We start from the raw sequence: 24,300 nt of genomic DNA, 5'->3' as shown, positions 1-24,300 counted from the left end.
TCCCAAAGTGATGCAAGATTTAGGTTTCTTTCTGCACTAAAACCTGTGGTTGCTACCCCAGTCAGCTGATCCACCCTCTCACAGACCCACCTCGCAGTGATAGAAACCGTGAAGTTTTCATTGCTATCGATGTATAAAAACTTCTCAGACGGTTCCAATATAACTTCGAAACTCGGCAACACTAGAGAAACGAGAGGGGAAGAGGAGAACATTGAGCCTGTAGGAGAGGGTGGGTTGCCAGCAAAGCCAAGACAAATGGAGAGTCTGCTCCAAGATGGGGTCAGGAGAGTAGAGACAGACCCGCTCCCTGAGCCTGGGCCCGGTGGGTGCTGGATTCTTACCGTACTCCTTAACATCAAATTGTGCACTGAAGGTCTGCTGAAGGGAGTCTTCATACCTGGCCGTGATCTTCCAGGTTCCCAGACTGGAGGAAGGAAATAAGAAGGAACATTGAATGCACTTAACACACACATTTCGCAAGGCCCACCTGCCTCACTTGTTTCTCCAGTAATTTTATCGGGTCCTGAAGCTAAATCTGAGTCATACATGGAACTCAAGCCGTCTTGAGGGAACCACAGGGAACCTCAGACAAGTCATTTTTTGCTGCACCTTAATGTTTTCATGAACCAGAACTAGAGGTAGGGACTTGGAACAAAACCTCAACCTTTGGCCAGCAAGGTTTGGGAAGTTTGGATCTAAACTTTGTGGCCGGCACTTGTTTCTATAGTCTGCCTGGACCAAAACCTTCAATCCAAACAACCCCAAACGTAAGGAAACTCCGATCCATACCAAAATCAGGCCCCTCACTCACCAGCTCTGTCATAAACATACAGCTAAGGGTAGCATAAAATCCCTCTTTACCCAGTAAAGGGTTAATTCCTCTTTTACCTGTAAAAGGTTAAGAAGCTCAGATAACCTGGTTGGCACCTGACCAAAAGGACCAATAAGGGGAAAAGATACTTTCAAATCTGTGGGGGAAGGTTTTTGTTTTGTGTCTTTGTTTGGTTCTCTTCGAGTCAGCAAGGAACCAGGGCAGGAAAAATACATTTCCTTAAGCATATCTGGACTAAGCATCTAGTATTGCAGAAATAATAAGCAATAGCAAAGAAATGTGTTAGATTATCTTTTGTTTTAGCTTGTGAATTTTCCCTGTGCTAAGAGGGAGGTTTATCCCTGTTTTTGTCACTTTAAAATCTGGCCTAGAGGGGAAATCCTCTGTGTTTTTTAAACTTTTGTTATTCTGTAAAGTGCTTACCATCCCGATTTTACAGAGGTGATTCTTTTACCTTTTCTTTAATTAAAAATCTTCTTTTAAAAACCCGATTGATTTTTCATTGTTCTTAAGATCCAAGGGTTTGGGTCTATGTTCACCTGCACCAATTGGTGAGGATATTATTCTCAAGCCTTCCCCAGGAAAGGGGGTGCAGGGCTTGGGGGAATAGAACTCCAAGTGGTCCTTTCCCTGATGCTTTGTCTAAATCACTTGGTGGGGGTATCATACTGTTCAAGGACAAGGTAGAACTTGTGCCTTGGGAAAATTTTAACCTAAGCTGGTAAAAATAAGTGTAGGAGGTCTTTCATGCAGGTCTCCGCATCTGTACCCCAGAGTTCAGAGTGGGGAAGGAACCCTGACAAGCTCACTGATGTAATTTTCAGAGTAGTTGAGCATTCATAAATCCCACAGAATGGGAGGTACGGTGCTCAGCACTTTTGAAAAACAGGCCAACAGGGCCTGATCCTGCCTTCACATACTCTGGAATAAATCAGGAGTAATGGCAAGGAAGTCAGTGCAGCTTCATTCTGGTGTCTGCGTAGACTTGGAAGGATTAGATTTTTATCGATATGTGTCATTGATTTCACTGTGCACACACATACCGACAAAAACACATTTCCATCGATAATATCGAAATTTACAGATAGGCAAAGCAAGAAAAATGCGGCTTGAGAACTTACTACAGTTTGATTTAAGTCTTTATACTTTGTGTATTTGGTCATACGATGTTGACAATTTGTGTTTTAATGGTTATAAAGCTTTCGCTTTTTGAATCTCAGTGTCTACTGTCATTAAATAATTATTGTCAGACCCCATGTGACGTTATTGATATAATCGGGGACCATCTAGATCATTGTTGCAACCAAAGTCCTGTAGTGGCACCCAAATCTTGTATAAAGGGGGTCAAATGGGGTGTCTAAGACAAGGTTATGGTTTGCTGGTTAGGATTATGCTGTCTATATGTGTGTATCAATTTTGTAGTTGAAGTTATTAATATTGGCTCTATACTGTCTGTATTTCAAACTTATGCTATGCTGCTGGGTGACATCCCGGACAAGCTGGTGATAGCTCTGCCTAGCCTGCTTGATGGCCCATTAAGGACCATCAGCTATACAATGAACCCATAGAGAGAAGGCAAATATGCCTTGAGACTCAGCAAAGTATGCAGGAACTAGCCCATGTGACTCCAGACTCCATTTTGCTGTAATTTTCCACAGTGAGAACAAAGAGGTGTTCTTACACCTGGAAAAGACTATATAAGGCTGATGCCTCTTCTCCATTTTGTCTTCAATCCTGCTTCTTATCTCTGAAGGGACTTCGCTACAAACAGAAGCTCTACACCAAGGACTGAGGACCCATCCCAGCTGGGGATGTTCCAGAGACTTGATTTGAACCTGCAGTTTATTCTATCTCTGCTGCAAGCCTGAGCCAACAACTTTGCCATTTCTGTATGTAATTGATCCCATTTAACCAATTCTAACTCTCATCTCTATCTTTTTCCTTTTATGAATAAACCTTTAGATTTTAGATTCTCAAGGATTGGCAACAGCGTGATTTGTGGGTAAGATCTGATTTGTATATTGACCTGGGTCTGGGGCTTGGTCCTTTGGGATCAGGAGAACCTTTTTTCTTTTATTGGGGTATTGGTTTTCATAACCATTTGTCCCCATAACAAGTGGCAATGGTGGTGATACTGGGAAACTGGAGTGTCTTAGGGAATTGCTTGTGTGACTTGTGGTTAACCAGTGGGGTGAGACCGAAGTCCTCTTTGTCTGGCTGGTTTGGTTTGTCTTAGAGGCGGAAAACCCCCAGCCTTGGGCTGTAACTGTCCTGTTTTTAGCAATTTGTCCTGAATTGGCACTCTCAGTTGGGTCCCGCCAGAGCCGCATCATCACACCCCACCACCGTTGTCTGGCCCCCCATGTTTTCACCCACCTGTGAACATTTAAAGTGCTAAAACTCAGAATGGGGGACAATAAAAACCCATAATTTAATTTTGGGCAACTGAGCATTTGAAGTGATTGAAACTGGAAAAAAAGGCTTACAAATAAACATGGTTATCCATCGAAACTATAACAAATACCAATCAAGTTATGCCAAGACTGGGTATGTGGCAGGAGAGTTTGTTTTCTCCACATCACTTGGAAATGCCTATAGGAGATGATCTAGCTGATGGGCCACACACAGTAACTAGCTCCACATCATCTCTTCTGCTTCCCTGCCCAGCTCCTGGAAAGCTCTGTTCTGTTCAGGCATAGTAACATCGGGGCAATTTACCTGACAATCTCCGGCAAGATGTGGTTCAGAGAGGAGATGCCTGATATGAAGATGGGAATCCGCTTGACAATAATGGACTCAGGGGTCTGGAAAGGAAACAAGTTAAGAATTTAGGGAGAAAAATGCTGTCAATTGCTCTTAACAACATCATCTGCCACGTTTACATTCCAGGGCCAGTGGAGAGTTCTCCATACTTCCAACAATAGCATGTAACAATCTGGACTCCACTGATTGGTTTGAATTTCTTAACTCCCCAGAGACACTGGAAAAACCGACAAATCTCTCCTGACCTTCTGAGATGGCTCAGCGAAGCCAGCAAAGAAGTCTAAGAGTGAAGAGCCTCCACGGCAGAAACTTGCAGACGCCAGGCTTAACCCTGAGCTATCTGCAAACCTTGGAGCTGCCCAAAGGGCTGCGTCGCTCTGCCAGACACAGCTGCTCCCCATCGCAAAGCCCCAGCTGGTTATGCTGCTGCTCAGGGCAGAGTGTCAAAGAAAGGGGAAACTGAGTCAAAGAGGAACTGAAGGGACAGATGTGTTCTCTCCACTCCCAGCTGGCTGAGGTGAGGAAACCCCAGGGGATTATTGCCCAGGGTTTTGCAGCTGATTTGCTTTATTTTATGGACCATAAAGCCCAGTGGAAAGGGCCTTAACAGAACTAACATCTGGAGCTATAAGCCCTCTTCCTGCCACCTCTTTACATGTCCTTCAAAGGGCTCCTTGCAGTGCCTCCTTGTCTTCAGCCTTCCCAGACAAGCACCTGCCTGGCTCTTCCTGAAGAACTCCACGCAACTTTCCTCAAGCGTTAACACTGTTGCAGAACCGCGGGACCTCCCCTGAGAGCTGTCTGGCTGCTGCCCCTGTAGACTTTGTAACCTCCCTGATGACTGGAGGAGAATTTGCACGCAAGAAAAGCAATCATTTGCTTTTCTCCCGGCCGTACCATGTTGCTGCTACACGCAGGGGTTCTATGCAGCCTCCTCAGTCACAATAAATTGCAGCGCGTTACCCAGACAAGTGGCTAAACCCACCTATCCCCCCCACGGGCTCACTCAGAACAGCCACCTCACCTCAAACTCCACGATCACTATCTTATTCACCGGTTCCAGTTTGTGACCCACGGTGAAGATCCGGTAGAGGACTGAGAAAGTTAAGAGAGAAGAGAGGGACGTCGTTAACTGATAGACACCTTGGCCCAGATCCTCCAAGCTACTTAGGTGTCTAAGTCTGATTGAAACCAATGGGAGTTCGGTGCCTAACTCCATGGAAGATCTGAGCCATCAGCCCCCATCAAGGTTGTTTCACGATAACCTCTTTCTACAGTCGGAGATCTCCATGGCTTTTTTCTTTAGGGCGTTGTCTTGCTTTTCTCCCCTGTCGCTAAGTACCAGGTGGGAGGGCTTTGTCATTGCAGGGACATGTCCTGCTCTGAATGGGCTGGGATTAGCAGACCCTATTTCACACAGCCTTTGGGACGGCCGTCAGATGGGGACATGTATCTTGGTACAAGATGGAGCAGAACCAGTCACTGGATTTGAAAAGTTCCATCACCCATTCGCAATCCCATGGCCCATTCAGTCTTTCAGTATCTAACACTCAATGGGACGTCCCACCTAGGACAATGGTGAAGGGTGAAATATTGCAAATTGGTGGTGGCAGAGTCTCTGATCCAATTCTCCTCTGTCTTCAGCCAGACAACAAACGAAGCAATATGCACAGGATATGACCCGGGAGCCCTGCTGTAGATATGGCATGACATCAGCAGCTCCCACCCCTTCCCATTAGAAGAGACCAGGGGAAGGCAGTACCTGTAGACCCGGGTGTATAGATGGTTTTATCTGTCTGGATAAAGATGTATCCACTGTGGAAATGGACCAGAACCACTTTCTCCAGGGTTTGCTGAGGGAACGTAGCCTTGACCACAACATACTGGGCTTTTTTTGTATCTTTCTTTATGTGTTTGGTGGGAACCTGCATGAGAAGAAGAGCATGGACAAGTTCTTCCTGCTTTTACTCACCACCACAAGGGATGTTCTACGCAAAAGACCTTTGCAGTGTTAACGACACTTAAGTTATACATGGAAAGAAACCCTGGTCTTTTACTAATCCGTTCTACATGCAGTTCCTCCAGCAGCTTACACAGCTGTGAGAAGATGGTGGGTCTCCTCATTGGGGAATACCCCAGGTGGAGGGGGATTCCCAGGATGGCACAGAGTCAGCGTAGGTCACCACCAGTGAGTCAGGCCAGACCATTTGGACGGCCCAGTACCCATTGTCCGGTCACCTCCTGTTATATGGAATGTTTGTTAACCAAAGGGCATCCCATGGGTGCCCTGCTGAAGTCAGTTCTACTGCACTGATGTGCTCCCGACTATTCCTACTGTGCTCCCCTAAAACTGTAACATCTTGGAGACCTTCCCTTTGTCCCCTCAACTCTCCATTCTTGGCCAGGACTTTGGATCAACTCACAACGAGAATCCTGCTCCACCAACGAACCCCACCCAGAAATGCTGCTGTGCCCAGCGCAGACTAGGGACAGGACTTGGCAAGCCCTGAGCAAGTTTCCCAGGCAGTGCAAACACAAGCCATAGTGCATATGGTTATGTACCTGACCACAGAACCTCGGTGCATTGAATAAAGAAAGGACAGTTACCTGTTCCGTAACTGGCGTTCTTCGAGATGTGTTGCTCCTGTCTATTCCACAGCAGGTGTGCGTGCTCGCCACATGCACCGGTGCCGGAAGTTTTTCCCTTAGCAGCATCCGTAGTGGGGGAGCACCGCTGTGACCCCTGGAGTGGTGCCGAAATATCGCCCATAAAGGGGGCTGCGTGCTCCCCCCACCCTCAGTTCCTTCTTGCCAGACAACTCCGACAGAGGGGAAAGAGGGTGGATGTGGAATAGACAGGAGCAACACATCTTGAAGAACACCAGTTACGGAACAGGTAACTGTCCTTTCTTCTTCGAGTGATTGCTCATGTGTATTCCACTGTAGGTGACTCCAAGCTATACCTAACGGAGGTGGGTAGGAGTTCTAAATGATAAGTTTACGGGTTATCCGGGCGGAGCACCGCCCTACCAAACCCGGAGTCATCCCTTTCTTGGGAGACGATCGCATAGTGCGATGAAAAAGTGTGGACAGAGGACCACGTAGCAGCCCTGCAGATGTCCTGAATAGGGACATGAGCCACATAGGCCGCGGACGAGGCCTGGGCTCTCGTCGAGTGCGCCTTGACAATAGGAGGTGGGGGAACCCCAGGCAGGTCATAACACGTGCGTATGCACGAGGTGATCCAGCGGGAGATCCGCTGGGTGGAAACCGGTTGCCCTCTCATGCGCTCGGCCGTAGCAATGAAAAGCTGAGGGGATTTCCGGAATGGCCTCGTTCGGTCTAAGTAAAAGGCCAGAGCCCTACGCACATCTAGCATGTGAAGGCGTTGTTCCTCATTGGCGGAATGGGGCTTAGGACACAGGGCTGGCAGGAAAATGTCCTGAAACGTCGAGACCACCTTCGGTAGGAAGGCCGGGTGCGGGCGAAGCTGGACCTTCCCCTTATGGAAGACAGTGTAAGGGGGATCCGAGGTGAGTACCCTAAGCTCTGACACCCTGCGGGCTGAGGTGATAGCCACCAAAAACGCCACTTTCTCAGATAAGTGGGACCAGGAGCACGTGTCCAGGGGCTCAAAGGCCCTGTGAGGTGTGACAGTACCAGGTTCAGGTCCCACAGTGGGACCGGGGGTCTAGCATAAGGGAACGCTCTGTCCAAACCCTTTAAAAACCTGGAAGACATATGGTGGGAGAACACGGACTGTCCCGCCACCAGAGGTTGGAAGGCTGAGATGGCCGCCAGGTGCACCCTGATCGAGGAGGGGGCCAGCCCTTGGGTCCTAAGGGACAGGAGGTAGTCCAGGATCAGCTGGAGCGGAGCAGACGCGGGGGAGGAACCTCTCTCCCTCGCCCATATGGAGAACCGATACCACTTAGCCAGGTAGGACCTCCATGTGGATGGCTTCCTGCTCTCAAGCAGGACCCATCTAACAGCCTCGGTACACCTCCTCTCCTCCGCATCCAACCACGGAGCAGCCACGCTGTCAGGTGGAGCGGGACCAGGTTGGGATGGAGGAGACGACCTCCCTCCTGGGAGAGGAGGTCCGGGCGGAGCGGCAGCCTGCAAGGGGGGGCCGCCAACAGTTGCAGTAGGGTCCCGTACTGGTGTTGACGGACACATTCCTGCTCACTTGATCGGGGCCCCTGATGTACGCCCTTGCCCCATCTGACTTCACCTTCTGTAGGACCCTACCTATGAGGGGCAAGGGCGTACATCAGGGGCCCCGACCAAGTGAGCAGGAATGCGTCCGTCATGGCCCCGTCGCCCTCTCCCACCCTGGAGCAGAACCTGGGACACAGGCGATTTTGGGCGGTGGCGAACGGGTCTACCTAGGGAGCACCCCACTGTAGGAAGATCCACTCCGCTACCTCCCTGTGAAGGGACCACTCGTGTTGATGTGAGAACACCCTGCTCAGGCGATCTGCGAGCGTGTTGCTCCCGCCAGGTAAGTGGAACGCTCGGAGGAGGATGTTGTGGGCTATACAGAACTCCCACAGGAGCTGGGCTTCCTAGCATAAGACCTTGGAGCGCGTGCCCCCTTGCCTGTTGATGTAATACATAGCGGTGGTATTGTCTGTGGGGACACTGACCACTTGCCCCTGTAAGCGCTGGCAGAAAGCTACACACGCCAGGCGCACTGCCCTGAGTTCCCTGACATTTATATGCAGGGTCAGTTCATCGGGTGACCACATACCCTGGGTCCTGAAGTCCCCCACATGAGCTCCCCAGCCCAGGTCCGAGGCATACGACACTAGATCTAGCGACGGAGAGGGCTCTCGGAAGGAGATACCCCAGAGCATGTTGTTCGGGAGGGACCACCATTGTAGGTCTGCCACTACCGTTGGCGGCACTGTGACGACCTTGTCCAGGCCGTCCCTGGCCTGGGAGTACCAGGAGGCCAACCAGAGTTGGAGGGGCCGCATCCGGAGCCTGGCATGTCACACCACCGAGGTGCATGCGGCCACGTGGCCGAGGATTTGAAGGCACACCCAAGCCGTGGTCACCGGGAAGGCCATGACCGAGGCGATGAGGCCTTTGAGCGCCTCGAACCTGTCCCTTGTAAGGGAGGCCATTGCAGCCCGGGAATCTAACAGCGCTCCTATGAATTCTATGCACTGGACCAGTACTAACGTGGATTTTTCCTCGTTTACCACTAGGCCTAGAGCTGAGCAGGTGCGTAGCAGGAAGGTTATCTGCTGCTGCACCTGGGACCGGGACTTGCCCTTGAGCAGCCAATCGTCCAGGTAGGGAAAGATCTGCAGCCCTCTCCTCCTGAGGTGGGCCGCTACCACCACCATACATTTGGTGAAGCCCCTGGGGGCCATCGAGAGGCCAAAGGGGAGGACCGTAAACTGGAAGTGGTCCTGACCCACCAGGAAACGGAGGAAGCGCCTGTGACCCTCGAAAATGTGGATGTGAAAGTACGCATCCTGGAGGTCCAGCGCTGCAAACCAATCCCCCGGGTCTAGGGAGGGAATAATAGAGGCTAGGGACACCATGCAGAATTTGCAGTGAACCAAGAACTGGTTGAGCTTCCGCAGATCGAGGATGGGCCGAAGCCCGCCCTTCGCCTTTGGGATGAGAAAATACCTGGAATGGAATCCCTTGCCCCGGAATTCCCAAGGTACCCTCTCTATGGCTCCCAGGGAGAGGAGGCGCTGTACCTCCTAATCTAGGAGGAACACATGTTCCGGGTCCTCCACCGACTCCCTGGCCAGAGGGCAACTGGGAGGGGGTGAAAGAAACTGCAATCTGTACCCCAGGGATATAGTGTTGTGGACCCAGCGGTCCGTAGTAATACGGAACCATTACAGACTGAAGGCAGGTAAACGATTGGCAAACCTGAACTTTATTAACTGGGGGGGGGGGTTAACCTGGCAACCAGCCCAGTGACCCCCCCCCACAAGCAGTCAAAAACGCCACTTCCCCGGCCTCCTGGCCTTAGAGGGCCCCGGACGAGGGGCCGAATGGGATTGGCGTTGTGACTGGCGCCTCTGCTCCCGCTGCTTCGTAGGCGGGGGCTCATATCTGCCCCATGCCTGTGGACCGGAGGTGTGAGGCATGGGCTTGTCCTTGGCCGGCAGGACGTATAGGCCCAGCATCTGCAGGGTGGTACGGGAGTCTTTCATCCCGTGCAGACGGGTGTCTGTTTGATCAGTAAACAGGGCCCGACCGTCGAATGGAAGGTCCTGCATGATCGACTGGGACTCAGCCAATAGTCCAGAGAGCGAAAGCCAGGACGCCCTTCTCATGGAGACCGCCGCGGCCATCGAACGAGCGGTCGTGTCCGCCACATCAGAGGCCGCCTGGAGCGCTGCTTTAGCCGCCGCCATACCTTCATCAACCAGATCCCGGAACTCCTTCCTGTCCTTCTCGTGGAGGGAGGGCTCAAACTTGGGAAGGGATCCCCAAAGGTTAAAATCATATCTGCTCAAGAGTGCCTGGTGGTTGGCCACTCTGAGCTGAAAACTTGCAGACAAATAAACTTTTCTCCCAAAGGAATCCAACCTGCGAGCATCTTTGTCCTTAGGGGTGGGAGCATGTTGGCCATGTCTCTCCCGGTGGTTAATGGACTCCACCATTAGAGAGTTCGGAGCTGGCTGAGAGTAGAGATACTCGTGCCTCTTTGTGGGCACAAAGTACTTCCACTCGGCCTTTTTGGAAATAGGACCGAGGGATACAGGGGTCTGGCAGAGGCCAGTAGTGATATTGGCCACCCCCTGGTGGAGCAGGTGGGCCACGCGCCCCGGCGTCAAGGAGGTAAGGACATTGAACAACGTGTCCGATGGTTCCTCATCTCCTCAGCCTGGAGCTGGAGGTTTGATGCTACCCTCCTGAGAAGCTCCTGGTGGGTCTTGAAATCCTCCTGAGAGACCGGAGGAAGGGCAGCCACAGAGTCATCCGGTGCCAAGCAGGTCGGTGCCGCGGTGTCGTCGGCACCTGGCGGTACCGGTAGCTTGATGTCCTGACCCTGGGCCCGAGTCGGTGCCGGAGGTTCAGTGCCCACTGCCTCATCCTGGTGCCAAGGCGGTGACATCGGCTGGGCTTGGGACACTCCCGCCACGGAGCGGGGTCCCGGTGGTGCCAGTGCCTGGGGCCACTGTGCCCACTGGCACCACTGTCCCTGCCAGGGAACGGCCTGGCCCTGGGACGCAAGGGGGCCCGGAATGGCCGGCTGGTCCTGCGGTACCGAGTGGCTCGAGGACGGGTAGCTGCGTACTGAGGCGGAGGTCCGGGACGAACGCACGGTGCTGTACGAACGGCTGGAGTGGTCCTGAACATGACGTCTCTGGCCCCTGGAGGAGGACAGGTAGGAGTTGGGAGTGCTGTCTCTGTATTCCCTCTGGCGCCCAAGACTACGACGCCTCGGTGCCTGGGATTCCCATGACAAACTCCGAGCATGGCGCCTTCCATGGCGGGTGCCGGAGTATGAACATCGGTGCTGCCGCTGACGAGATCTTTCCCTGCGGTTAAGGCTCGAAGAGGAGCGGCAACGTCTTTTAGTGCCACCCCTACTGTCTCCTGGAGAGGAGGAGGTAAGCTCACTCACAGACAACCCTGCTTGCGGCGTGGAGGCGCACCTTGGTCCGGGGCTCGGTCCTTCGACTCGGGACGGAGCCTCAACCTTGGAGACGTCAGGAGAAGGTTGATGGGCACTCAGCGGTGGCTTCCCATGGGATTGGGGGCCCGACTGAGGCGGCGCTCCCGGCACCGGAAGCGTCATGATGTCCCACGCGGCCTGAGCTGCCTCCAGCGTCAAAGGCATTCTCACCTCTGGCGAGGCGCGCGTGGACAGCACCGGACTACTCCGCTCCACTCGAGTCGGAGGGCTTGGTCCTGATGGGGATCGTGGGCTGCCCAACGCAGGTCTGGCCTCACCCCCTTCTTTCTCCCGGTGCCGCTGAGTCTTCCCTTGCTTCTTAGAAGGGGAGCGGTACTGGCTTGTCGACGGCGCCTCGCTGCGCACCGACGACGCGGTACTGGGCGCGGAATCAGGACGGTGCACTGGAGGCGCTTCGCTACGTGCCGAAGACGAGGTGCCCGGCGCGGGGTCGGCTCGACACGCCGGTGCCGGGGCCAAGGCCGACTCCCTTAGGAGAGCTCGGAGTCGGATCTCATGCTCCTTCTTTGTTCGCGGCTTGAAGGAGCGGCAAATTTTACACCTCTCACTAATGTGAGCCTCACTCAGAAAGCAAAGACTGTGTGGATCGCTTCTGGGTATAGAGTTGCGACAAGAGTCGCACGACTTGAAGCCTGGGCCACGGGGCATGCCCCGAGCCAGGCACCAACCAAAGAAAGTTCAGCAAGAAAGTTCAGTGAGACTGGACACCACTAAGGCTATAAACGCTGCAGCCAAGGCTGGAGCACAAAGTTCCGACTACCTTCACTGGCTGCAAGAAGGAACTGAGGGTGGGGGAAGCACGGAGCCCCCTTTAAGGTGCGATATGTTGGCGCCACTCCAGGGGTCGCAGTGGTGCTCCACCACTATGGATGCTGCTAAGGGAAAAACGTCCGGCACCGGTGCAAGTGGCAAGCGTGCACACCTACTGTGGAATAGACAGGAGCAATCACTTGAAGAAGACGCTCCCAAGTCAGCTGAGACACAAATAATTGGCTTTGACGTGTTAGCAGGAATTAAGACCAAAGTATTCACCAAAACTCTTGTGACTTTAACCATTTCATTGTCGTCTTTTTTTTTTTTGCAATGGAAAATGCCAAAAAACGAACAAAGTCATGTCATTGGCATGTTTTGTTCAGTACAGGTTCTTGTACCGACCTCACCACCGCAATACCTGAGTATCTAGTCGTGCTTTAAGCAACGGAACTACTATCTGTCCAATGTGTTTTGATGTTAGATCTCACTGTGATTCAGTTTATCTATTTAAGTTATTATATGGCCCCTATGAACATGTCAGTATATTATTACCGAAGTGCCTCAATTTTAAAGCCTCCTAAAATGAGTGGGTCATTGTTGAAAATGATACCTTTTGTTACCCTCACAGCATGCCTCCTCCCTCCCTCCCAGCAAAATAAAGAAGTGCTATTATCTATATTTCACAGATGGGAAAACTGAGTAACAGAGCAATTAAGTGACTTACCCAAGGACCCAGAGAGAGTCTGTGACACAGCTGGATATCAAACCCAAGTCTTTTGAGTCCCAGTCTAGCACCCTAACCACTAGATCATCCTTCCTCTGAACATTTTCTTCTATCTCCTAATTTGGAGCACCGAGGGCAGGGGTGGCCAACCTGTGGCTCCGGAGCCACATGCAGCTCTTCAGAAGTTAATATGCGGCTCCTTGTATGGGCACCAACTCTGGGGCTGGAGCTACAGGCGCCAACTTTCCAATGTGCCGGAGGGTGCTCAGTGTTCAATCCCTGGCTCTGCCACAGGCCCTGCCCCCACTCCACCCCTTCCCGCCCCCTCCCCTGAGCCTGCCATGCCCTCGCTTCTCCCCCTCCCCCCCAAAGCTTTCCGCACACTATGAAACAGTTGATGGGGAAGGAAGGGGAGGTGCTGATTGGCAGGGCTGCTGGTGGGTGGGAGGAGCTGGGAGCAGGGGGTAGCTGATGTGGGGCTGCTGACATATTACCGTGGCTCTTTGGCAATGTACATTGGTAAATTCTGGCTTCTTCTCAGGCTCAGGTTGGCCGCCCCTGACGGTCACCTCAATTTTGGGTCCCCAACAAGAGACCCCGCAGCGCCTATCTGACTAGTTAGCAATAAGTCTCCCATCACTAATAGATTCGTAGATGTTACGGCCAGAAGGGACCAACACGATCAGCTAGTCTGGCCTCCTGTATAACTAGGGCCCAACCAAATTCATAGTCCATTCTGGTCAATTGCATGGCCCTAGGATTTGAAAATTAGTCAATTTCATGTTCTCAGCTGTTTACATCTGAAATTTCAGGGGGTTGTAACTGTGAGGCTCCTGACCCAAAAGGGATTCATGGGAGGGGGGGGTTGCAAACCTCTTGTAGGGGAATCATAGGATCGCCACCCTCACTTCTGCACTGCCTTCAGCTTCCTGCAGCCACAGGAGGTTCCCAGAGGTGGAGGTGGGTCTGATCTCCCCCGTGCTTCTCGGAGTGCCCCAGCCAGGGGCTCCTAGCTGCTAGTCCCAGCCGGGCTGGGGAGGGACAGGACTTCCTTCTCCCCTGCATGGCCCTCGGGGGAAAATCAGACCCACCTCTTTGTACCTCCCCTGGCTCCCAGCAGCACGGGGGAGATCGGACCCACCTCCACCTTTGGCACCCTCCTGTGGCTGCAGAAAGCGCTGGAGCTGCTGCCCAGCCCTGGAGCTTCCTACAGCCCAGGGAGGTCCCCAGAGGTGGGTCTGATCTCCCCCAGAGAGCAGCTGTGCAGGGCAACAGTAAGTCCTGTCCCTCCCCAGCCCTCAGAGGACTAATAGCTGGAGCCAGGGGCATGGTCAGAGCCCCCGGCTAGGACGCCCCCAGCCCTGCCCCTTCTCCTCCCCTCCAATAGCTAGATTTCACGGAGGAGGTCTGATTTCACGGTCCGTGATGCGTTTTTCACAGCCGTGAATTTGGTAGGGCCCTATGTATAACACAGGCCATAGACTTTCACCCAGCAATTCCAGCTCATAACTTCATGCTGGGCTAGAGTGTCTCTTCTAGAACGACATCCAACCTGGATGGGGTCTGAACGTCTTGGTATTGCAGAGTTGGGGAGTGAAAATATTGGAGTCTCCTAAAATGAGTGGGTCATTATTGAAAATGATACCCTTTGTTTCACTGGATGTCCAGAGGCTGGGGTTTTACCCACCTTTATTATGGCTGTGCCCATCATCCCATTCGCAGGGTTGAGGTCGGTTTGGACCTGGTATAAGATGTTTTTCTTAAGCGGGAAGTCATGCACGATGACTGTAACCTCGATTGGGGCCTTGAGGCCATGGGCTTCCACCACAACCTTCTCTTCACTCTCCACCCGCAGGACATTGGGCGTGATCAGAGAGTAGCTGTGAATGGTAAAAAGGTCGATGTGATTAATTCAGTCAGTATTTAAAACCCCACTGGCTGCAATTCCCACATCCCCAAGGAGGTTTTATACCAAGCTTGTTACCAGGGTTTATAATTTATGATTTGCTTTACAGCAGCACCTCAAAATCCCAACAGCGACTGAAGCACAGTAAAAAACACAGAGTAAGATGATGCTGGAATCCATCATAAATCTGGTACTTTTCCATTTAGAAGGAGGGGTGGGAACCCAGAGAGACAAAAGATTCCTGCCTTGTGCCAAAGCTATAAAAGGGGGTGGAGCAGGACAAAGGGGTGACCAGTCATGAGAAACCCCCTGCTTACCACCTAAGATGTCTGCTGGACTGTACCAGGGGAAAGGATTGGGCCTAGACTAGGAGGGAGTCTAGTTCATGATAGAAGCTTATTGGAACATCTCTGAGGGTGAGATATTACCTGTAATCAGTTTCTCAATGTATTAGGCTTAGACGTGCGTGTTTTTGCTTTATTTTGCTTGGTGACTTACTTTGTTCATATGTTATTACTTGAAACCATTTAAATCCTACTTTTATACTTAATAAAATCACTTTTGTTTATTAATAAACCCAGAGTATGTGATTAATACTGGGGGAGCGAACAGCTGTGCATATCTCTCTATCAGTGTTATAGACGGCAGACAATTTATGAATTTACTCTGTAGAGCCATTATACAAAGTAATATGGATTTATTTGGGGTTTGGATCCCATTGGGAATTGGGTGTCTGGGTGTTGGCGACAGGTAACCTGCTAAGCTGTTTTCAGTTAAGTCTGCAGCTTTGGGGGCGTGGACCAGACCTTGGGTCCGTGTTGCAGCAGGCTAGTGTGTCTGGCTCAACAAGGCAGGGTTCTGGAGTCCCAAGCTGGCAGGGAAAATGGGCTCAGAGGTAGTTTTGGCACATTAGATGACAGTCCCAAGGTGATATCTGTGACCAGAACCATCACACCAACCACACCCGATCACATACTCCAAAGGGCAGGACCTAGAGTTGACGCCTCCCCCACTATTTCCATCGTGCACACAGGGCCCCAGAATTATTTAATCTGGCACTGTGTGGGGTGCTCAGCAGGGGGCACTCTCCCCCGGAAGTCAGTGGTGACCCCAATACCCCAGTGAGGCGCTAGGGGGCACTGTGCTGCAGGGAGCAGGTTGGGGGGCTCAGTAGAAGGAGCTCTCCCATCTGAGGTAGTGCTGACCCCAGTGCCCGCTGGAGAGGACGATACTGTGTCCTGCATTCCATCAACTCCGATCGTACGGTCTGCAGCCAACGTGTGTGACCCTGTTACGGAGCCCTCTGGAATGTGCTGCCCTTTGCATGGCCTGACCCTGCCTAGAGAGGAGCATTAGCTGTGCTGGGGAGTCGTCGAGCATGGGCCATGTTTACTGCTCATCTGCTCCGCAGGCAATACCAGGAGCATCTAAGCAGGATGCGTGCTTGGTACCAGCCGTCCACCAGAGCGCTGTCAAAATAGACCAGGTAGCCCCTGATGTTCCTCTGAAAACTCCTAGAGACGCAAGTCAGAGGTGAGACCTGGAGTGAGCGCTGCACGGTGGCTACCAAATCTCCTCTCTCCTTCCTGGGGGAACTCTCCCTCCTCCTTTCCTGAACGTTGCGCCAGGCTCAGAAACAGGTTTCATAAATCTCTGGAACCCTTTGGGGAAAGCTGCATGAGGTCTGCACATCTGGCATGCAGCCCACCGTGGTGCATTCCCAGTGGGGCAAGCTGCAAAAACCAGACCCACATCCGGACGTCTGTCTACCACCCCTAAGTCTGGCATCCGGACGGCAGCCCCTCCAGCACCATGGGGAAGGTGGGAACCCGACCCAGCCTCCATAGGTGAGTTGGGTCATCCTGACAGATCAATGCATCTCTCATGCAGCTTCTGGCTTCTCACTGGCTCAGAAGGCGTTTGGCCTGGCCTTAGGGGGCAGCACCAAATCAAACCAAACTACCTGTTCCTGCCTCCTCCCTTTTATCACTGCCACCCCCTGGCACCAAGATCCCTTCCCAGCTTTAGAGCAAAGCACATGGGCTATTGGTCTGGCTCTTGGCTGTTCATCTGGCCACCCCAGCACAGACATGAACAGGCCGGGAGGCGGTAACCATGCCAGGCAGCCAATCAGTCAGAGGGACAAGAGAAGCTTAGCCCCAGGGTCACACTCAAAGCCAGGGCCGCCCGGGGGGGGGGGGGCGGCAAGTGGGGCAATTTGCCCCAGGCTCCTGGCCCCAGAAGGGCCCCTACGAGAATATAGTATTCTATAGTATTGCAACTTTTTTTTTATGGAAGGGGCCCCTGAAATTGCTTTGCCCTAGGCCCCCTGAATCCTCTGGGCGGCCCTGCTCAAAGCACTCACCAGCCATAGATCTCGCAGTACTTTACAGAGGTAGGTAAGTGTCATGATCCCCCTTTCACAGATGAGGGAGAGGCCGGCACAGAAAAGGGGAGGGATTTCCTTAAGGTCACACAGCCAGTCAGTGATTCAGCTGGGAATAGAGCCCAGCAGTTTTGACTCCTAGTCACACCACCCAGCTCTAACCACTAGACATCATTCCCTTCCTAGAACCCAGGCGTCTCCCGGATATCCCCCTTGTGAGAGCGTCAGGTACAACCAAGGAGTTCTGACTCCCATTCCCATCTTCTGGCCCCCCAGGCACATTCCCTCCAACAGCTGGAAATAGAACCCAGGAGTCCTGACTCCCAGTGCAGTGCCCAAGCTGTGGACCACTGTATTTCGGAATCCCACCAGCCCCTTGGAAGTGAACTGGGTTCTCGTTTGCCTCATGCACCATAAGCAATCCCCTTAGCCAGTGGAGTTACTCCAGTGCAACTACCTATGGAAGTCAGTGGAGTTACTCCAGGTTTGCACCAGTATACACCGAAAATAGAATTTAGCCCCACTGGGTGTCTTGCCGATGTAGACACTGAGCAAGGAGTTCAAGATGTGGCCCTATAGGACCTGATTCTGGTCTCTTCTAGGCCCTGATCCAAAGCCCACTGAAGTCAAGGGAAAGACAACCCCACTGATTTCAGTGCATTTCAGGGGGGTACAACCCCATTGTTTTCTATAGAGTTACTCCCAGTCTATACCTGGTTCACGAAGATCAAGTGAGGCTCAAAATCCATCTTCCAAAAAAAATTCCATCTTCCAAACCCCCAAATTAGCCTCGGAACTGAGCGAGGGAGAAGAGGGTTGGACTAGGTGAGGAAGAGAATTTCTGCAGCCTGTTCCCACTCCACACGCAGTAGCAGAGAAGAGAGGAAAATTGAGCTTGGTTTCCATTGGCAGCCATGTAACGAACCCAGGTTAATATCCCCATCACCGTGGCACAAGCGCGGGGTACTTACAGTTGGCTGTGAGAAACAGCCGGGAAGTAGAAAGCAAACACGGCCACCAGGCAGAGAGCAGAGCCCCCCATGATGAGGACAGGAGGGTCAGGAGAAGTAGCTCCTCCGGGGCTATTTATCCTGAGTTGCCTGTAAGCTGAGCCCTCGTGCACACAGCTGGGCGGGTTAGTCAGTGAGGGGGAGGAGTCCAGGAAACCTGAAAAGTTCAGAACAAACGATATTTTCTTCACTCCCTTGACACAAGAGTTTATTTGTCTTTCTAAGGGGGGAGTTGGAATTAGGGACCTGAGGCTGTGGTTGTGTTTACTCCACGCCAAGGTGCTGGCCACAGATCAGAATGGTGGGGCTCTGATCAATACCGCAGTTCAAGCCTAGCATGGAGAGGGAGGGCTGAAAGTCAGGACTCCTGGTTTCTGCTCCCAGCTGTGAATGAGGAATAGGTTCAAATGGGTTAAAGCAGGGGGGCTTGGGAGTCAGGACAATTGGGTTATATTCCTAGCTCTGGGAGGGGAGTGGGATCTACTGGATTACAACGAGGAGGCAGGCTAAGAATCAGGATTCCTGGGTTCTGTTCCTGGCTTTGCCTTTTGTCTCTGTTTTACTTTGGGCAAGTCCTGGGATGTTTCAGTAGAGAAAGGTTTCAGAGTGGTAGCCGTGTTAGTCTGCATCAGCAAAAACAAGGAGGAGTACTTGTGGCACCATAGAGACTAACAAAATTATTTGGGCATAAGCTTTCGTGGGCTAAAACCCACTTCATCAGATGCACTGAGTGGAAAATACAGTAGGAAGATAGCAGTACTGCTATATATATCTTCCTACTGTATTTTCCACTTCACGAAAGCTTATGCCCAAATAAATTTGTTAGTCTATAAGGTGCCACAAGTACTCCTCATTGTTTCAGTAGAGAAAGCAGTCCCAGTCGTGAAGAGAGCCCCGGAAGGGTGGATCTCTCTGTCTATTCCACTCACTTGGGTTGTAAAACCTTTGGGGCAGAAACTGTCTCTTAGGCCAGGACTCCGCTACACTCTATTAGGAAATCTATGCTGCTGGTAGCAATGGTGGGACCAGCATGTTCGACCACCCATCATCTACACCTGCTCTGTATGTTTGCACAGCACCTAGCACAAAGAAGGCCTTTGGGTGCTACTGCCAGGTAACATAAAACTGATCAAAGGAAATAATAATGTGGAATTAGCCTGTGGAACTCATTGCCACTTGATATTCCTGCTTCAGGACATAAGGCAATGGGTGTTAAGAAGTAATGTCCCCCCTGGGCAGGCTATAATTGTCCACAGTAGAGTTTCTTGCACCTGGCTCTGAAATGTCTGATCCAGTGTGGCAGTTCCTGTGCCCCTAAACAATACATGACGGTTGGCATCTTCAAAGCCATGTAGGAGATTCAGACACATTTTAATGGCAGATGGGTATCAAAATCCCTTTGGTGGCTTTGAAGCTTGAAACAGCAATTTGCACAGACACCGGTTAACCTATCAGTGTTCACCTGCAATAACCCTGTAATCCAGTACCTGGCCTTTTAGAGGTTAACCTCCTTGATGAACCAGACCTTCAGATCTCTGGGCCAGATCCTCCGCTGGTATGAACCTGCCTCGCCCCACTGAGATCACTCATCATAGAGTCTGTTTTTTCCTTCCTCTGGGTAAAAGCAAACCACTGCAAACCAGTGAAGGGTTAATGGGGGAAGGCAGGTTATCAGCAGGTTTCCAGAAACATGTTTCTTTTCCTGGCAGTGGTATTTGGACAGGGCTTCAGTCTGGACAATATCCAAAGACATCCAGTTGCAACATATTTACTTACAGCTAAACAGCCAACTGGGCTTACCAAACAACGGGTGTCACAAGTCTGAGCAGTGACAATGCCATATGACTAGCGGGACCAAGGAGGGCTCAATAGAATGGGAGCAGTGAAAGTAAAAGCAACGTGGTGTCATGGCTAAGGCAGTCGCCTGGGACCCAGGAAATCTGAATTCTCTTCCAGCCTCTGCCCCTGACCTGCAGTGTGACCTCTAGCATTGCCTCTGGATGATGAATCTCTGGGACAGAGCCACTGCCCCTTGCTATGTATGACCAGCGCCTAGCATGCTGGGCCCTCGAGGTGCTAATGCTATATGAATAATAAATACAGAGCTGGGCAGATGCTGCCATCCCTAGCTCCATTTAAGACCCGAAGACCATATCCTCACTTGGCGTAAACGGCCCAACTTCCATTGACTTCGTTAGAGCAATGCTGGTTTGCACCAGCCGAGGCGCTGGCCCCAAATCCGTGTGTGAGCCCAAGGCCCAAGACTTGAATCTACTGTAATAATCAGCCTCGCCCTTTGTTTTACTAGCAAGATTTTACTTTTTCCATCAGGGTGACAGGGAGCAAGTCGTGTTTGTGGCCTGGTATTAGGGTAACCCCAGCTGAGATCGGGAGCCCACTGTCCTAGGCGCTGTACCTACACACAGCAAGATGCAGTCCCTGCCCCAACGCGTTAATTTATACACTCAGGGTCAGATCACAGGCTGGTCTCAGTGGAGTTACTGTATTGAATGAGTAGTGAGTATTGAATGGAACGGATGCTCAGCTGATGTCAAGCCGTTTACCCCCACTCCCGTCAGTGGAATGACACCGATTTATACTGGCCGAGGCAAGATCTGGTCCAAAACGCACAGATTTTCACGAGACCAACTGATCATCCAGTCTGACCTCCTGCAACGCACAGGCTATTGTATTTCACTCAGTTCCCCCTGTATTGAGCCCAATAACTGGTGACCCACTTAAGCATATACCTTCCAGAAAGGTATCCGGTCTCGATTTGGGGGTGAGTATACAATAATAATCCATAATCCACACACCAGCCTTGCACATTTATTTTAGCAGGCAGGTAAAATGTCATTAGTTGTCCCACTATCAATGGGCAAGTAGATTTTGTGCTCTCATTAATGAACATTTATTATTATTTGTATCACAGCAGTGCCTAGAGGCCCCAGCTGAGATCAATGCCCCATTGTGCCAGGCGCTGCATAGTAACTTAGTGAGGGACAGCCCCTGCCCCAGCTGAGATTAGTGCCCTGTTGTGCCAGGTGCTGCACGGATTCATGATGAGAGACTGTTTACAATCTGAATAAGGAAGACAGAGAACGGCTGGACCGTGACCACTCTGCCAGGCTGTACTATACTGTAATTCTCTGACTATTCTAGGACTGGTGGGGGATGAGTGGCCATGCAATGAAAGGGTTAATCTTGCCCTTTCTGTCCTAACAATGACTTCCCAGCAGTGGAAAGAGGATTATCAATGTAAGAACATAAGAACGGCCATACTGGGTCAGACCAATGGTCCTAGCCCAGTATCCTGTCTTCCGACAGTGGCCAATGCCAGGTGTTTCAAAGGGAATGAACAAGACAGGGCAATTATCAAGTGATACATCCCCTGTCATCCAGTCCCAGTGTCTGGCACTCAGAGGCTTAGGGACACTCACAGCATGGGGTTACATTGCTGCTCATCTTGGCTAATTGCCTCTAATGGATCTATCCTCCATGAATTTATCTAGTTCTTTTTTGAACCCAGTTATAGTTTTGGCCTTCACCACATCTCCTGGCAATGAGTTCCACAGGTTGCCTACATGATGTCTGAAGTACTGGTACTTCCTTTTGGTTGTTTTAAACCTGCTGCCTATTAATTTAATCGGGTGACCCCAGGTTCTTGTGTTATGTGAAGGGGTAAATAACACTTCCTTAGTCACTTTCTCCGCACCAGTCCTGATTCTATACACTTCTGTCATGTCTCTCCTTATTCAGTTCTTTTCCAAGATGAAGAGCCCCAGATTTTTCAATCTCTTCTCATATGGAAGCTTAATTCTTTAACCATTTTTGTTGCCCTTCTCTATACCTATTCCATTTCTAATACACCTTTTTTGAGATGGGGCGACCAGCGCTGCAAGCAGAATTCAAGGGGTGTATTTCTACTTATGAAATAAAGTATTTGATTCATTTCAGCGCATACTTCTGAAAGGTCAGAAAAGGAACTACTGAAAAATGTAATTAGAAGTCAAGGGACGAGATAGGAGGAGGAGTCCAGACTTTTCCCAAAAACTCTTTCTGGGCCCCATTTCACAAAGCCTGCACTCATGTGCACCCTAAATCACTGCTCTACAACACATCAAAACAATGCTCTCAGTGAGATCGGAGCGATGATGAAAAGTGAAATGTGAAAACACAAAAGCCAAACAGTGCGACTTGGAAAATAGAAAGAAATGTCATAACAGTAAATTTAGCCTGAGGTGACCCCCAGGAACTGCAGTTTAAGATCTGCACTTTATACTATTTGCCACAAGTTGCTACAGAAAGAATGTAAAAGAAATGCAGTGTGCCCAAGACGTGCGATTTGCAGGATTAGCGAGCCACCTTGTAGCTGCTGTGTGAAATATCCGGGGACTGCACGCTTCTAGGCACACTTGCTGAATTTCAGACACAGGCTTCTGGAAAATTCAACCTTTCACATTGAATAATTTAATATTAGATCGATTCAGATGAACATGGCCCTGACCCTCCAACCCACAGACAACCTGCGCTTGTTATTGAACAAACACATGTGTGGACTGTGATTTCGGCTGGATAAAGAACTGGGTTCAATACTCGAGTGAGGAAGGATTTATTGGGCAACAGGTCCCTGCTGCAATTTTAAAACAAGGGGGAACATGAGAAGGGGAAACCTATGGGGATTTTCAGTGAAAGGCAGTGCCTTAGTACCAGGGGCTAAAAGTTGCTGTTACTGTGCTAAGAGTAAAGCTGGAAAAACCCATTAGCTTTCAGAGGAGTAGCCATGTTAGTCTGTATCAGCAAAAACAACTAGGAGTCCTTGTGGCACCTTAGAGATTAAAAAATGTATTTGGGCATAAGCTTTTGTGGGGTATAACCCATTTCATCAGCTGCATCGAAAGCTTATGCCCAAATAAATGTGCTAGTCTGTAAGTGCCACAACGACTCCCATTAGCTTTGCTGCATGCTTCTGATTTGCATACCAATTTATTTTGCATATTGGTTTATTGGCATGTCATACCGCTGTGTTTAACTGCATGCCCCAGTATTTGCAGATGGGATTATTTGCATGCCAGTTTGCTAGCAGCTGGACGGCCTTACAGCTCACCCACTGTCTTAGCTGTGTCAGTTGGGAAACACACAACATCTCCTGCTACTTCAGAGGTGGGCAAACCAGGGGCTTTTCCTGAACAAGCGGCGGCCCAAGTTTGAGAACCACTGCACCGGACCACACTTGCCTCTCAGTGCTGAAGATAGAACCCAGGAGTTCTGAATTCCAGTATACACATCTCTCTAACCACTAATCCCATTCTCCTCCCAGTGCTGGGGATAGAACCCAGGAATTTTGAGTCCCAGTATATAAACCACTCTAACCATTAGACCCCACTCTCCTCCCAGGGCTGCTGATAGCATCCAGGAATTCTAAGTACTAGTATCCACACTGCTCTAACCGTTAGACCCCATTCTCCTCCCCGTGCTGAGGACAGACCCCAGCAGTTCTAAGTCCCAGCTGAAGGTTGGGGTCCGCAAGGATTCTAAAAATTAATACTGGCCACTCCAGGCTTGTATTAAACTCCCAAGGTTACAGGTTTTCTCTGACCTTGGATTGGTAGATGCTGCCACCACCCAAGTGCAGAACCCCTTTAAGAGCCCAGGAAGGAGCACTTGGGAATTCCTTCCTGTGGGGTACCCTCAAGCCCTTTCACACACCCCTGGGTGTGAGCTGATAAATTAAAAAAAAAATCAGCTATTACACTAGCTAATTAAACAACATGAAGAAACCTCTTAAGACACAAAAAATTAATTCTGTTCTTAAAAACAGTAAATTTTATTTTAAAAAAAGGGAGAAAATACATGTGGGAACTTGCTAGATTTTAAAAGAGCAGCTACAAGGATTAAGTACCAAGAATAGCTTTCTTGAGCTCCAGCTTAAAGGATACAAGCAAAACAAAAGCACCGGGGTTAGCACAGAGGAATCCACAAGCCATAAAGAAATAAAAAGGATAAACCTAATCATGTCTCCCTAGACATTTCCTGATCTACTTACATATCTGGGGTTTTACATGAGTAGTTTCTAGGTATGATACTAATGATTTTTCATACCTGGCCCAAGCTTCTTACTGCATAGCTCTGCCCTGTCTGCCTCTCCCCAGGAGAACAACAACAGAACAGACAGACGGGGAGTCGTTCCAATTTTAAAAAGTTCTAGCCTTCCCACTGGCTCTTTTGGACAGGTTCCCACTCAC

At 50.7% G+C, this 24,300-nt stretch overlaps 1 protein-coding gene across 1 annotated transcript in view; it reads right to left on the bottom strand.

The window, feature by feature from the left end:
* LOC128828317 (complement C3-like) overlaps positions 1–24,300 on the bottom strand; it is an 87,603-nt gene that overhangs the window by 59,965 nt on the left and 3,338 nt on the right. The window contains exons 2-8 of the mRNA XM_054012875.1: positions 18,017–18,212; positions 14,441–14,633; positions 5,358–5,520; positions 4,620–4,690; positions 3,551–3,636; positions 342–424; positions 91–181 (exon numbers count right to left, since the gene is read on the bottom strand). Coding sequence (XP_053868850.1) covers positions 91–181; positions 342–424; positions 3,551–3,636; positions 4,620–4,690; positions 5,358–5,520; positions 14,441–14,633; positions 18,017–18,212 — 883 coding nt within the window. The remainder of the gene's footprint in view (positions 1–90; positions 182–341; positions 425–3,550; positions 3,637–4,619; positions 4,691–5,357; positions 5,521–14,440; positions 14,634–18,016; positions 18,213–24,300) is intronic.

This window comes from Malaclemys terrapin, chromosome 23 (genome assembly GCF_027887155.1).
Source record: "Malaclemys terrapin pileata isolate rMalTer1 chromosome 23, rMalTer1.hap1, whole genome shotgun sequence".
Lineage (NCBI taxonomy): Eukaryota > Metazoa > Chordata > Testudines > Emydidae > Malaclemys > Malaclemys terrapin.
The sequence above is the reverse complement of the archived record's forward strand: the minus strand, read 5'-3'. Positions and strand labels throughout refer to the sequence as shown.